A 16418-nucleotide genomic window follows, 5' to 3' on the forward strand; every position below is an offset into this window, starting at 1 on the left:
TTACCATTATAACAGCGTTTTAAGAAACAACGATTAATGTCAGTTTCTTCAGAAAACAATAACCTCTGTATTCGGTGTTTAGGAAAAAAAACTGCAATCATAGTTCGTAAGACTAAATTCTTATACTTGTGAACTGGGAAGACTTTCGAGTAGTCTGTCCTCATACCTCGGAGAACCTTAGAGGGGCGGTACTGTCTTCTCTCCTCCTACCAGTTCTTGCTCTCACAACGGGAAAGGCTGGCTCGGGGCGTGCGCTCTTGCGTGCAGCTCCCAGAAATACTCGGAGGGGCGGGGGGGGGGGGGCAGGGGCGGAGGGGGTGAGACAGCTAGACAGGAAGACAGATCCAGATCGATGAAACCGAGGTATAGAACCGCCATCGAACTCCTCGGAAGCAGAGTTTGTTTAGTGCTTGATTTCTTTCCACCTTTAAGCTTCTTTGCGCACACTGATCCCCCTGCTCTCCAAACCAAGAAGATGCCCAAATCCTCTCCGCGCGTATTCCCATGGCCCTCCCTGTGGCTGGCATCGTTGCTTATTTTGATGGTGCAGTCGGTGCTCTCGTCCTCCTCTACGTATCAGAGACCTGCAGTCGCTGGGAAGCGCCAAGGCTTCTTGGAGAGGACGCTGGTTCTCCTGGATGTCAACACCCGCAGTTCAATCAGAGTCCTCAACGAAAACTTCCTCTCTCTCCAACTGGACCCCTCGATCATCAGAGACGGATGGCTGGACTTTCTGAGGTACAAAAGAACCCTTTCCTGCTTGTCGTCTACATCGATCTATATGGGTGCCCTCCTCTAAAATATTTGGAGGTTATTTTATTCATTACGCACGCAGCCACGTTGTCTGAGTTGTCATGGATCGATCCAGCACGTTTCCTTCTCACTCCGGGAACCAAGCAGTCCAGTTCTCCATACTGATTCTGACTGAGGTTCGCAAAGTTTAACTTTAAAAAAGACTACACTGAGAGTGGACGATTCCTTCAAAAACTGTCCATTTAGGGTTGCAGCTGTTATAGTCTACAGTGTGCACTGTTGCATCAAGATTTGATAAAAATGATCTAATGTCTATCTAAATCTAAAATGCAAAATGTCACTTTCATAAGTTAGCCAATCTACTTTTCACCTTCTGAAAATAACTAAAAGAACAGATCGACTGGTTCCAATGGCAGCTATGTTGCATTTTTTTTTTTTTTAATAATGAAGGGTAACTATTTATTTACTGCTGACTTTTCACCCTGAGTATTTCTCTGAACAGTTGGAGGAAAGCACAGACTGAGACCACGACCCGCGCCACTGTCACAATATTTTGGCTAATGAAGCGCAGCATTATTAAAACCCAGACTTTCAATAATAACTTTAAAGTGTGTTTAAACTAAACACACTGACAATACCCTAAGAAGTCTCTGGCCCGCTATGACATGTATTGAGTAATGCCAGATAATGTTATTCGGTACAGCTTCTTATATAAACTGGAAACCACTCAGTGACAAAGAATGAGCACATCTTAATCCGCGCGTGGCCCATTCTCGGTTATTATTTTACAGTAAATATATGACAACATTTGATATTTTATTCACATAGCCGTTACACTTCTACGTGTCACCTAACCACTGTTCCAACTTTGATTTTTATATTTATTATTATTGTAGTTCGTATTGTTGTTTCTTACCCTTACATTGAAATGACGAGGATTCATATGTGTGATCAACCAAAATTAAAAATTCAGTAAGACTCGTGGGCCGTTTCCGCATTTTTCATAATTGAACTGGATTATGTGGTTTAGACTGACAATCGAGCAAAGTAGAAGTCTCTCTCTATACTTTGAATTAGTTTTTAAAAAAATGAAAACTTCATACTCACTAAATATGAACTTAGCTTGAATAGCTTTGTATGGACTACACGCTCCTTTTGATCGGCCTCTATTTCACGTGAATAAAGAACATGAATAAGTAAAAGGCAGCTTGAGTGTATGAAAGAAAATAGGTAAAGAAACAGCAAGTTAGTTGGGAAAAATATTTTTAAAATATTGAGGATAGAATTGTTCGTCAACTACACAAAGCATGTGTGTGTGTCGTTTTAATCCTTTGTTCATCAGCTTATGGCCTTGTACTACCCGCTGTAGTGGCTGCCAAATGCGGCGTGGGTCTGCAGACGAGGGGAAAAAGTTTTATGATAGACCTGCAGCAAATTAGCAGTTACGGGAAAATCCAATTTCTTCTGGAGCTAATCTGTTTAATAGCTGGATGGTCTGAAGTAAACGGAACTGAAGAACGGGAGACAGGACGATCACAGAGAACGACGACTTTTTACTGACTTTAACAAATATATCCCTCGTTATAAATGTACACAGGTTAGCAGTTTTAACGTGTGAGTCTAGTCTGTAAAAACCACCCAGTTGCTGAAGTGTTTTCTTTTTGTTCCATATCCGCAGCTCCAAGCGGCTCGTGACCCTGGCGCGAGGCCTGTCGCCCGCGTTTCTGCGCTTTGGTGGAAAGCGAACAGACTTCCTGCAGTTCAACAACCAGAAGAACCTCGCCAAGTTCAGAGGGCCGGGACCAGACTACTATCTGAAAAACTACGAGGACGGTGATTAGACATGACATTTTCTCCTCTCTCTCTGGCCCCAGTATTTATTTTAGACCGACTTTTAGAAGATGATTAAATGTTTGCTCTCATGTCAGTCCCCATTTCTTTGAGGGAATGTTAAATCCTCTGAAGCTAGGGTTGCCTATTTCTTCATAAAACGCTGTGCTACGCTGCCAGTTTAAGGACTCCTAGCTAAAACGAAAGCGAAGACGAGAGAAACAGAAGTTTAAAAGAAAAGTTAGAAAACAAATAATTTTACTAGCCGCTACAACTGTTTTTAATATATCGATCCTATAGTATGGTTATGCCTTTTTCACAGCAGGACGTTAAAAAACGGCAGATATTTGGCTAGATATTTTTATATGGCTTCACTAAAGTGTGTTGAAAAAATATTAGAAACACGTCTTAGTATAACCCAGTGGACTACAGTTTAACGCATCCCTAATGTGTACACTTTAAAAATTAACTTGGATTAATTTTATTTAAATAGTTTGATCGCACACTTCATGTTAGACACATGATAAAGGCAGAGCACTAGACTGTATTCATTTTAGATAAATGTGTGTTATAAAAAAAAGTCACAACTGAGGATGTAAATGGCGATGTAAGGAGGTGGTCTATATACTTAGTCTTGCTAGATATCAATAAAACACGTGTGTTTCTTTGAATAGTAACAGACTGGGTTACAGATATAACTTTATGTTCTGGCTTTGGCAGTGTGTTAAACTGCCGCAGCCTTCTGGTTTCAGTGTCAAATTACAATTTTAAAATAAAATAAAAAAAGATATGTACAATTAGTTTGGGGTGAAAAATTGCAACATAGGTTTCTCTATGGCAAAAATATTAATAAAATAATAATTTTTTCCATTCATTCTGGTTTTCAGATATTGTGCGCAGTGACATTGCACTGGACAAGCAGAAGGGCTGCAAACTGGCCAGCCATCCTGATATAATGCTGGAGCTGCAGAGGGAGAAGGCAGCCACCACCCAGCTTGTTCTGCTAAAAGAGCAGCTGTCTAACATCTACAGCAACATTACAATAACAGGTAGGAGATCACACACACACGCACACGCACGCACGCACGCACAAAATAGGCCTTTTTTGGCACTTATTCATATCCTGGCGTATTGTCTGCAGTTTGTTCATACACATGCATGTGCACTCACATGAGGTTCAAAGCACACCAGTGTAAACCATCAGCTTTCAGAATGACAAATGTAATTTGTAAAGGAGGAATGTAAGGATGGATATAGGGGTGCAGCAGCAGGCAAGTAAACAGAGCACTGACATTTTCGCTGGTTACAGTTAACTCAACCTGACCGCAGAAGGAACTCTGACGTCTTGATGTTGGGTGGGCTGCATTTCTTATCTGTTTTCCTTTGTGATTGATTGGGATGGAAATAAGAAGCTGCAGGAGAGGATAGTAACAGAGGCAAAAGTAAAATATTGGATTTATGTTTTAAAAGTATTGTACTGCTCAGAAAAGTCCACAGACTTGGACTTGGTAATAAATTGGCTGCATCTGTCAGCAATAATTAATTCATGCTGTTTGTTTGGTTTCAGAGGACTTTGGATTCAAAATAAAATTGTAGTTGATTACTAGGAAGGTTAAGTCTTATGCACGCCCTTTTTATCTTCGTTAGCATGTTGAAAAGTCAGTGGGTTGGAATTGTGTTTTGGGTTGGTGGGATTTTTATACCAAAATCTGAACCACCCAAAAAAGAGTTTCAAAACCTGTAAGTTCTTTTGGAAAAGTAATGTTGGACTTGGGAATTAGCAGGGACCTGAGTTGAAGGGAATCATTAGATACAGTGATGTACATGACCACGTGTTCTCTGTCTGGAGACATTAAAAATATTTGGCCATGCAAATCTTAAAGTCATTGATAAATTATGTAAAGAATCCAAATATACGTTAATTGAACCCCGTTGAATGTGCCACTAATATTTTGGTCATAACATGCAGAGAACAAAAAAGCCTTGCATGAGTTGGTCTACAGAGTATTTTTCATGTATTCAGACTGTACTGCTTCCCTGGGACAGACCCTCTGTGTGTTGCTGTGTGAGTGATAGAGGCAGATATGAAGACCATACATCAGCTGCATATTTTCAAATAGTCTCAAGTGCAACAGTGAAAACACAGACATATCGCATTTATCACAGTAGGCAAATACACAGAAGAAGAATTTGTACCTGCTCGGGTGTGGGGTCAGTTCACAAGTTCAGGTCAGGAGTTATTTACTGTAGCACCCTATCATTAATACTGATCTGTTGACTGTGCAAAAAAACCCCATGGCCTTGCAGTATTTCATTGTATCACTGCAGGAACTGAAGATTTTACACAGAGTTCCAGCATTTTTGGACATCTACTGTGCATGAGAGTTTGAAGTTTTTTGGGGGGTTTGTTTCTTTGTCTTTTTTTTTAACAGCCAGATCTATTGTTGATCAAACATGCTGGTAGCAATTACGTAATTATATTTTCTTGCATTGTTGTCATATGGTGCTCATATGAATACAAATTTAAAGACACAGTACGAGCAACTAGTAATGTGGATGTTATGGCCAAGCTTGTTGAGACATGCAACTTGTATAATTTCAGAAAAGCATATAACATGACTACTGTGCGAAACTGTAAGATCAGCAGAAAATAGTGTTGGAGTATCCAGTTCTGCAGTTCAAATCTCAACAAATACTTATTACACACACAATGTTGTTGTGATGCATTGACATCATTTGCATTATCATTCTGATATTGTCTGAGTTGCTGTTTCTTGAAAAAGAAATAGCCATAATCTTAAAAAAACATGATCAGGACACCTAGTCCCAGTCTTACATGTAGTATAGTGCTAATGTTGCTCAAAATTAAGACCACATTTCCCATAAACCCTGCTGCTTCCTGTCACAAAGAGGATGTTAGCAGCAGCAGCTGCAGCATAGAGGAGAGGCAACAGCTTGTCTCAATGACTAAAAGATATGTTATTTTATCCTGTAAATACTGTTTTCAAACTGTTTTTAAATTTGCTGAAGCAAGTTGATGAAGTATAATCTTAAAATATTGATACATTTAACCTTTTGTGAATATGAACTAATTGTTATTTTCCTAGATTTGAGACATTTTAAGTGTTTGGGACTCATGGAGAATCATGTCCTTTTAAATGGTAAAACCTCAGTTTGGAGACCCATAGGGTAATGCTAGTTTTACGCAGGTGCCACATTTCTTATCAGACTGCACTTAATTTAGCGAAAGTCTTTTCACAAAAACATCTAATTTTTCCAAACACAGGCTAAGCTAAAAGCAATTATTTGAATCTATTAAGGGAATTGGTGAGGCTATTGGTTTCTTTTAAAGGTGCAAAAACAAAAAATGTGGAACTGAGCAACCATTAGTTGAGAAATAAGTCACCAGAATGCACGCTGATGACACTGAAAAAGTCCTGAAAGTGTGAACATGTTTGTGTGTAAAGTCCAATCTGTGCAGAAACTTCATCTCTGTGCTGGAGAGAAACAGGGGTTCAGAGGCACTAAGGATGTGTTTAAATATGGTCTGGTAACAATTAGTCAAGATCTGTGTGTGTGTGTTTGTGTGGGTGGGTGTGTGTGCTTGTGGTGTGTGTGTGTGTGTGTGTGTGTGTGTGTGTGTGTGTGTGTGTGTGTGTGTGTGTGTGTAAAGGCAGGTGGTGTTTTAAAGACCTTTAACAGTCTCTCTCCATCCTTTTCCACTCACCACTGTCTGACCTTTGGCCTAGGCTTGTTAGAGCTATCAGTAATGGGGCCACTCTGAGTTTACATGCGCAGACACATTCAGCTGGGGTATGAAGTTGAGAAATTACCATGACCTTAGACAAGGTCATGGCGAGCGTCATTTCATGTCTCTCTGCAGGAGAATATTCCTCCATCAAGGATCACTTCCTGGACCTTTTTCTCTTTTTTTGCTTTACTTTTTCTTCTCTAACTCTATCAGTTTCCTTTTCTTCATAACACAACACCTCTCTTATATTTACTGTTAGTTTAGCTATTCTGATTTCACATGAGGATAGGCATGTTTTACACTGAATGAAGCGACCAGTTCGTTCAACTTGGGACATTGAAAACCTCGTTCATGTATTGAATACTCAAAGGATAGACACAATTCAATTTAGGAATTCCTATACTGTGTTATTCTTGTCATATAAAACTGGAAGATCAGTATTTGTGAATAGGAACCAGAAGAAAATCTTCCAAAAACAGAGAAATCTGAGAAGCAAGAGTGAAGAGGAGGACATTGTCAGTAATGAGGTCTGCAGCTGCTTGCAGGAGAGTGAATGGAAAGTTTTCTACTTTACTTTAAAAGTATCAATGATCTTGAAATGTTTTCTTTGACATTAAATACAAAAAGAACTCATCTAATCAGTGTTTTTATAGTTCTAGCTGAAAACAGCTGCACCAATGGGAAGAAACTGCATTGTGCCTACACTAATATATATATATATATATATATATATATATATATATATATATGGTGACAGAGATACAAAAAGCTACACTGTCCTTTGCTGTTAAAATTTAAAAAGCAGAGTCTGTCTTTAGGCAATACTGAATATGAATATTATGATATGATTTCTTATACCTTTTGCAAAAACTGCATAAAATCAATATTTGTCATATTCAATGCAGCCCTACCCAGACACTGAGGTAATAGTATTATTTGGTTGGTTATTTTATGTTTACATGCGTGAATAGTTATATCATTGGGGGAGGAAGTATCTTGATGAAATATGGCAGTTGATTAGCAGTTGATTTCCTCATAAAGGCAAGATGTCAAACTCCAAGATAACTGGCAGTTTTGTGGTCCTTGCTAAAGCCAGCTGTTGCTTGTTGGAGAAGCCAAGAATGAAGATCACTGCAGAAGGAGTAAAGTTATTAGGACTTTAAATTAGTAGTGTCCCCTGCACAAACTATTGCAAAGAGGAGTCATTATGTGATGGTACATAGAGATGAATTTATTTTAATTGAGTATAGTGAGACAAAGATGACCACTTCACTTGATCAAATTTTGGTTTGAGATGACACACTTAAGAATATTATTTTAATGTAAGATGAGTCAAATGTTGGCTTCATGATCTAGCAGATGGTTTGGAGCCTGACGTCACAATTTAGCCTCTACTCTTTCTCTGTTTCTTAGTCTGATCTCACACTCGCAGTATTAAGTGACATGAATGTTTATGGGATTTAATCAGTTGTTAGGTATACGCAAACATTACTGAGAGTAGATCAGACACTAATACCATGAGCCTCTCTCTGTAAGTTGGCACAGTCAAGGCTAGAAACCGCTAACAGAAAGATGCATAGCTCCCCAGGAAACATGAGAAGAATGACAGAAAAGTGAAATATGTTAATGTTTATGTAATGTATTCTTTGCAACAAATGTTCTTGTGCACTTGATAAAGGTCATTGTGCTTAAATGAAATCTTGGCCACGTAGTTTGTTTGGCGTGTGTACAATTCTACCTAAACATGAAGTCTACATGTAAAACTGAAGGGTTTTTTGTCAACGACTGTATGTTTCAGTGACTTAGTCAGTGTTCAGATTCTGAGTTGCAACATATGGGAGAATAGAGGAGAATTTCACTGTATGCATATCTCAAATGTTCCACAGAGTTAGTGGATAGCCTTTCTAAGCCTGCTAGAAAATATGAACAGGGCTGGACATGCAAACTTTGATTATTATGTTTGACTGTTTTCATTAATACTGTACACACTGCTGCACTCTAGCTTGTGAAACCAGCTGTACTTTTGTGTACACACTTGATGTAAAACTGCACATCAAATGTGTAAACACATATTGAAATATTTCACCCCAGCTCAGATATCAAATCGGATTTTTTGTGCGAAAAACTCCTATCCTGTGTGCAGTACAACTGTGAAAACTGAAATGAAATTCTTGACAGAAAGTGTAATGAGACACTAACATACAGGAATATGTTAAAAATCTGGAAAGACAAACATTAGGAACAGAACGGGGAATTCACTGAACATCTGTGAATGGCTTGAAAATGTTTTCATCAAAACAAACTGGCACAGCTGTCTATAGCCTCTAGTTATAACTTTCTCTTTTTAAAAAATCAAAACACATTTTCTCGCAGCACTGGGAAACATGCTCTATTCTTTGTATTTGTTCTGCTCACCATCTTCTCCCAGACCTTTATCACTCCTCTTCTTAATCGTATGCTTTAAACTCTTTCGTGAGTGACCGGAAGTGTTTCTCCAACGGCTTCCTCATCTTTTTGTTTAAAATTGCCTCAGTTAGTATGTTCACACTTTGCGTGAACTGTAATGGATTTGGTTTTTGGTGTTGCAGCTGCTTCAGTACCCGGACCATCTTTAGCTCACTGCTGAATACAGATTTATGAGAGTTTCCCCTGCCAAGTTTCACACAGTAACACTACAGTGCAGCCAGTTGCCATGTCAGCAGGAGAGTGAATATAATCTGCTTTGATTTGTATATATCCATAATGATATTATTAGATATGAGCAGCTATTGCGGTTCTTGGACAGAGTGGAGGTAGTTGAAAAAACATTAAAGGTTGTGTGCATATTTTTTCATGCAACGTATTGCCCAGCTGTTTACTTTATTGTACTATTAAAAGAAGCGATGCTAGAACCCTGCTGTGTTGTCCTGCCAATAGCTTAAGGGAGTCAGAAGCATAGCATTTCTTTTCACAGATACGTGAAGTGTGAGTTTTAAGTATTTTTCTGCCTTCAAACTGCACTCACACTTAGGTGAAGCAAAATTACTGCTGTCTTATATGGAGTTTGTGTTGAAGAGGTTTTGCAATAGTAATTTCACAAATTTTAATTAAATTCTTTTGCATTTTTTAACTTTTTATTTATTGCAAAGAAGAAATATTTAAATTGGACTGTTTTGTGTTCTGCCAATTCAAGCAGTAACTGCAAACTGGACAAAGCCTATTATGATAATACCCAAAATAAGCTTTTCCAAATTAGCGTTAAATTCTGTTTGAAATTCAGAATTGTTTTCCGGTCTTAGGTTTTACATAGTAGTTTTTTTGTTTTGTTCTTTTGGTTTTTTTTGTTGTTTTTTTGCAGTATTACATTAGATGCAATACACACACTTATGAAAGCGCATTAGAACCAGACTGGGGACAGTACTGTTGGTATCCACACGCTGAAATCTGGGCACACACTTGATTTGAAAAGTCAATATTTTTCTGACAATGACCTGCCTGAAAACCAGTTAACAAAAACAGGATTTATAGTTACAAAAGGGATCCATGTGTCAAAAAAACACACCATAAATTTAAAGTGAGTAGTAAAATTATTAATGTCTTCATTACTTGCACACCTTGAGCAAATTTTCTGCACTTTAGTTTACCTATTGGCTTAAAATGTATCCCATCTGCTTTTATATCTTTTGAAACAAGACATGCTCTTTTCTTTTGGGTTTTTGTTCAGAACCATAACCTTCTTTGTAGTTTTTTTATATATATTTTGTGGCTTTCAGGGATTTACTTCATTGCATTTGTCCTCTCGGTCACCATGTGTATCATCTTAGCGCAGATTTGTTTAAAGTCATGTTCATTTTAAGTGTATCTGTAATAACAACCATTCTCTAAATAACTTGCATCATTAGATTATTCATGTTCATGTGCACACTGAAAAGATTTGGATCCAGACTTAAACCCTGCGGTACGTCACTGCAACCAGTTTCACACACAGAGCCATTTACAGCATAACTCAAAGTAGTGAATTATCTATAGACAAAGGAGCTCAGTCAGAACATGACTACATGTGAATTTGTGTGACCTTTTTTTTTATGTGTGTTTGGCTGAATTTATAAAGTGCTTTTTTCTCATTCTTACATGTCAGTTTACAATTATCACCAGTGATGTAATCTCAGCGTGACAAACGTTTGATTGCCATATAGCCTACTTTTTTTCCTTACCCTTTCCACATGGCCTACACAGATCCAGAAGTGTCTGTTTTTCCTTGATCGAAAGAATACCCAGTGTTTAAATCATGGATGGACATAACATGTAATTCCATGTGTTTGCAATATGCCCCGAGACAAGTGCCAGCAACCTGCAAACGAATGTCATTTTAATAGCCTGATGCATGGGAAATGTTTGAAAGCAGTCCTTCCTCTCCCGTGATTGTTTGGCATGACATCCAACCTCCACATTTTTCTTCAGAGCTCTAGAAAACATACGTTTTGTGTCAAATTTCAAATCATGGCACTGTGTTCTTGACTGCTTTGAGCAAGCTTGTACCAGTGGGATGGCTCTGTTGCTGGAATGCTGGTACCTCTTGAATATATGTGTGTCTAGGTCTCCGTGTGTGTGTGTGTGTTTATACAGACTGTAAGTGTGTGTATGGGTCCAGATGAAGTTGTTATCCCGAGGCAGAAAACATGCCTCCTTCATTACCAGTGAGACACATTTTATTTCCTTAATTTGACTCTTAGGCTGTCATCCGTTATTTATGAGATTACCCTGTGTGTGTGTTTGTGTGTGTGCCTGTCCATATGTATTCATTGTGTGTACAGTTTGCACTGGAAATAGGGTCTGGTAAGGGGCTAAAAAGCTGTAACTGCTGTTTAGAGAGGTGATTTGACTTGGTGTTTAAGAATGTTACGCTAATGTTTCTTCTCTCAACTACTTACCCTGGAATTTAACACACTCATTAGCATCGCACAAATGTTGGCAACATTGCTACATGCGTGTGTGTGCTCCAGGAAAGTGTCTGCTATTTCTTGTAGCGAGAGAATACAGTTTTGCGGGGCTGAGCCGTCATCAGTACGTATCTAAGGAGTTGAGTCAATTTTAGCATGAGTACATAAACACTGTTCTTTTATATTACATTTTTATATTAAGAAATTAAAATAAAATATTTTCATATGTTTTACCTGAATAATTTTAATATTATTTTTTTCCTCCTACATTCTGCTTAACGTTTCTGTAATACTTAGTTGCAGTGGTAAATGTAACTTTAGATATATAATATATATGCACAGTTGCAGAATATGGATGAGACTACTTACCACCTTTTCAGACTGACGTTCTTCCTCTAGTTTAATGTGATTTGCACCCAATGTTTTCTAACCATAATCATTCACATTATTCCTGTTGGATAAATTGTTTCTTTCCTCTCTTTGGTTCATACTTTGTGTTCATACTTTAACACTGGGGATATTCAACTTATTGTGTCATCGTGCACTAAACCCCATCCCCCCTCAAAAAAACGTTGCTTTCATACATGTTTGGCATGTTTTTCTTTGGCCACTTGTGAACCCTGTTTAATTCTGTTCCTTTTTTTTCATTTGGAGCATATGTTGGATTGTGTTGGACCTTGTCAGAGGCCATCTATCACTCCATGGTGTCCTGCTGAGTTGGAGATTCACAGCACAGCCCTCAACTCTCAAAATGAGAAAACAAGAGCATGAGTGAAGAATAAGAGAGCAGAGAGAAGGGGGGAAAAATGGGGAATGAATAGAGTGAGAAGTGAACCAACAGACTGATCAAAACGGAAGTATAAAGAGCAAAAAGAGAGCAAAACTTGAAGATGAATAAAACATTTCAACTCATGTGAGACCTCCAGTTTTTCTCTAGAACAATCTTTTACCATCTCAGCCAGGCCCAGCACTTAAGATCCATCGCACAAGCCAACACCTGTGGTGTAAACTGTGCCTTCAAGGTTGAGCAAACCTGTAAATGTTCAGGGATCAGTAGCTTCACAAGTGTTAGATTTCCCAACAGCCTCAGAGCACAAATAACATCTTCAAAGCACCCTTCCAAAAACATCTTTAATAACTAGGGTGTTTCCAAAAATCTTTCACAACCCATTAGCTTGTGTCAATTTCTTGTTACCACTGATGGATGGAAATCAGGACAGTCAATTTTTATAATGATTTTTTTTGGCATGTTTATAAAAATACCATATTATATTGTTTCTGATGTACTTCTATTTTCATAGCTTAAAAGAAATCACAGTTGCCTTTAGAAAACTATTAAAAAAAACTTGTTATCACTAAGAAAGGAGGGGAAACACCATAATTGAGAAAGTATGTGTCTCCTTGTTGAAGTGGTTAGGAAATAAAGGGCAAGTTCTATCTGCTTCAGGGGCCTTGCTGCTGGCTGTCCATGACCTTTGACCTGGACATAAAAAGAGGACATCTAGGTGCCTTAGAGGGATGTGTAAAGAAGCTACTTCCTAAATTTTTATGTGTAAATATATTGTTTTTGAGGTGGTGTCTGAAGACCCTGTTATTTGTAAAACAAAAAACAAAACAAAACAAATGAAAAAAATGCATAATATTCTTGATTATGAAACCCATTACTTAACAATATATATTATTGTCCTCTTCCATCTACTCACTGACCCACATATCCCAAAATGATCTCATATATTTAATAAATAATTCAAGTGATGTAACAAAGTGAAGATTGATGCCAGATTTTTTTTAAGTGGCTTCAGTATTGGCTCAGTAAATTGTAAGTTGTTTTCCAACACATAACTCAAATGACAAACAGCAGTATAATGCAATTCCTCCATTATAAATTTGTACCTCAGTGTGAGAATTCAAAGAAAGAATTACTGTGTTGAGGCAACATCCTCAAATATACCTGCTACTTTACTGGGACTCATTGATTTGTTACAGAGTCATATCAGTTCATTGTTAACAGCTGCCTCTGAACTATGCAAATCCTGCTGTTCTTAAAGCAATATTTCTGCATTAAAAAGCTCAGGACATGCATGACATGCATGCATTATTCAGTCTGGGAGTTATCTTTTCACACATCTATTATCTTTAAGTTCTGATGTGCAACCAACCATAAACTGTATGTATAATATGGATAACTTCACCTGGTGGCTGGTAAAAATACTGTTCTGAAACACCAACTTGAACATTTTGAAATATGGACTGACAAGTCCAGGATTTGCAGTAAGATGGAGATTTGTCTATTATAGCACATCCACTAATCAAATCAGACCCCATTTTTGTCTAAAAGGCCTAATTAAAAAGAAAAAAAATCATGCTGTACTGAAGAAGGCTTTAAACTAAATTGTACCAGCATAAACTGGGTTTGATGGGGGGTTTTTTTTGGTTTGTTTTTTTTAAATAGAAAGATAACACAGTAACAACATTGAATGAAGGAGGTGGGAACATGCAAATAATAAATCAGTATTGAAAACTGATTTATTAATGCTTGCAACATGCAGTTTACTGCTAATTTTGCTAATATTTAACGTAAAAGAAAGCATGTCTTTTTTTTGTATTTGAAATACACTAATTCCTCAGTAAATCTGGCCCTAAGTAACTAATGGGGTCATTTTTCTTGGACTTCTGATGAATTCGACTTACGTTTTTTAACAGTGCGAGTGCACGCCACGTCCTTTAGTAATGCTGCAGGTTTAAAGCACATTTGCTTCACTTTTCAGACCCTGAGACATATCCATCTTTTAAATACAGTCTGTAGATATATAACATGAGTATGCATCAAGTACATCTCTAACTTACAAAGAAAGTGGCTCAAGTATGTCAAATCATGCTCTGTGTCGATATAGTTACCTATAAACAACATTAGTTGTTTCCTTCCTTCAGATCTCTATAATGAAAATCCAGACAAAAGCTGAGTATCGTGTCCTCTAGAAAGATTAAAACTGCAGGTGCCCAGCTACCTTCCACAGCAACGATTCATAGACTTTATCCCAAAAAAACCAAACAAATCCAGTGCTCAAACAACATAATCCAGAGTTGCAGGAAATTGCTAAAAAGTCTTACAAGGAAACCGACTTCACAGGGGAATCGTCTCTTTGTATTTTTTCCCCTTTTTTCCTTTTTTTTGTTGCTTGTTTTCATTTCTGTTTATTGTGAAAGATTCTGATCACTGAGCAGCTTTAGGGAGTAATGGATTACAGTGTGGGTTTTTGTTTACACTTGAAAAATGTTGTAAACTGAAGTGAGAGAAGCACGGTGGGCTGTGTGTTTTGATCAGATAGAGCCTTGAGTCTAAGTCTTAAAGTCAGAACCCACATCACTATCAGAGCCTGTATTTTGTTTGTTTGTAAATCTCTAAAAAAACAAAAAGAAAAGAAAACATTAGGAACTTGGACGGACACATATGGAAGCCAGTTTATGCTTGAATGTTAGGATGGTAACCTACTTTTACTGAGACCAACAACAGATAGTTGTTTGGCTTCAACTTAAAATCAGTCACCTCCGTAAAGTTTTTTGGCTCATTAGAAGAGTAATAGAGGCATAATGTTAGATGTGTGACCAAATTGTTTTCTTTCTCATTTTCCAGAGTCTCTCTTTGTTTCTGTTTTTGTTAATTGGCTTAAGTATCCAGTAATTTGGTGCTTTGGGTTTTTATTTGGAGATTTTATTAGATGCCAGCTGATTGATTGTTACAAGATGACAGAGGAAATATGTAAGATATTTTATGGCCTTTCATCACTTAAGCAGTGCAACCCACTTAACTTATTTATTTTATGTCTTAACCATATTATACAACTGTTTATGTGTTATAAAGAAATAGAAGGAAAATAGAAAGAAAAGGATGGGAAAAAAATTGGAGTAGAGTGTGTTTCATGCATTAAAGCATCTCAGTTCTTATAGATGGTTGGCCTCAAAGCCCTTTTGCTCTGGTGCGATTTGGCTTTAAAGGAACCCTGGTCTGTGGGACAATGCACTTTGTTATTAAAGGAATTTTATAAGTCCATAAGTGTGTAATGAAATTTGCCTCGGTCAAAGGAGCGAAGCACGGAAAGGAAAACTGGAATTGAATTTTCGTGGTACGTTCCTCAGACCTGCATTCCCTTAGGGAGAGTACAGGACTGCTTGCAGTGGCCCAGGCAAGAAGAGGCCAAGTGAAATCTTTCCCTGAGGTTTTGAACTTTTGCTGTGAATGGCAGGAGCCGACACCTCTAACCAGGAGCAGATGTTTGGCTTGGCCTGGTCTGTCCGCTGGCAGAGTAGGGAACCCAGGGTTTGATTGAGCCAGCATGCCCTACTCACAACACTAATAGCCTGGCTCTGCATTACTTAGGCTACCCCTGCTGAAGTCTGCTGCCTTCAAACTCCTTTACTGTAGGTCTAGAAGAGACATGGGAACTGAGCTGAGCCAAGACTCCTGTGCATTCATCGCAACATTAGAATCTCAACACTGAAGCAAAGCCGTAGCTGATTCTGCTATAATGTTAAGCAACTGGCATCTTTTGATGCTTTTTTAGATTTGCCTTGAGTTTAAATTTTTCACTCATCATATGTATGTGTATATAAAATAAGTACACGTCAATTATAGAAATATCAAAAATTGATTGCTTTTAGTCTAACTTGTGTCAGCGGTAAAAATTTTAAGCCAACGTCTCAGTGCATATTTATGTTAAAAATGATCCAGCGGATTCAGGTGATGTTAGATGTTTGTTTTTGTTTTAAGCAAATGAAGGACAGCTGTCTCCAGCGTTTAAGAGTAAATACTGAAGATATTACAAGACACATTGCCTTTTTATCTTCTAAAATCTCCTGATTTTCTTATCTCCCAACATGAAACATTTTTGAAGTTCTAATGTAAACATCTTAGTCCCACCAGATGTTGAGCATCTTCTCTTTACTGGCAACCTTTACTGAAACGTTGAAAAAGACACTGTAAGCTGTCTAAACTGCATGGCATGTACAAGCATAGTCCTTCTACACACTTGGTAAAGATTTCGATTTTATCATATAGTTATAGTTCAGTCATATTTCCGTTTGTGTTTTATAATATAAATGTAATTATGTTACTAAAAATATGTTTAGGATCTGAAAAATGTACAGAGCACATTACTGTCAACTGT

General features: G+C 37.7%; 1 protein-coding gene across 1 annotated transcript in view; it reads left to right on the plus strand.

Moving 5' to 3' along the window:
• The first annotated feature begins 352 nt into the window (after nucleotides 1–352).
• Nucleotides 353–16418, plus strand: part of hpse2 (heparanase 2) — a 49561-nt gene continuing 33495 nt past the window's right edge. The window contains exons 1-3 of the mRNA XM_085369278.1: nucleotides 353–738; nucleotides 2432–2586; nucleotides 3471–3632. Coding sequence (XP_085225404.1) covers nucleotides 353–738; nucleotides 2432–2586; nucleotides 3471–3632 — 703 coding nt within the window. The remainder of the gene's footprint in view (nucleotides 739–2431; nucleotides 2587–3470; nucleotides 3633–16418) is intronic.

This window comes from Diplotaxodon limnothrissa, linkage group LG13, assembly GCF_057381915.1.
Source record: "Diplotaxodon limnothrissa isolate DT_005_m linkage group LG13, D_limnothrissa_male_GT1.1, whole genome shotgun sequence".
NCBI classification, from domain to species: domain Eukaryota; kingdom Metazoa; phylum Chordata; class Actinopteri; order Cichliformes; family Cichlidae; genus Diplotaxodon; species Diplotaxodon limnothrissa.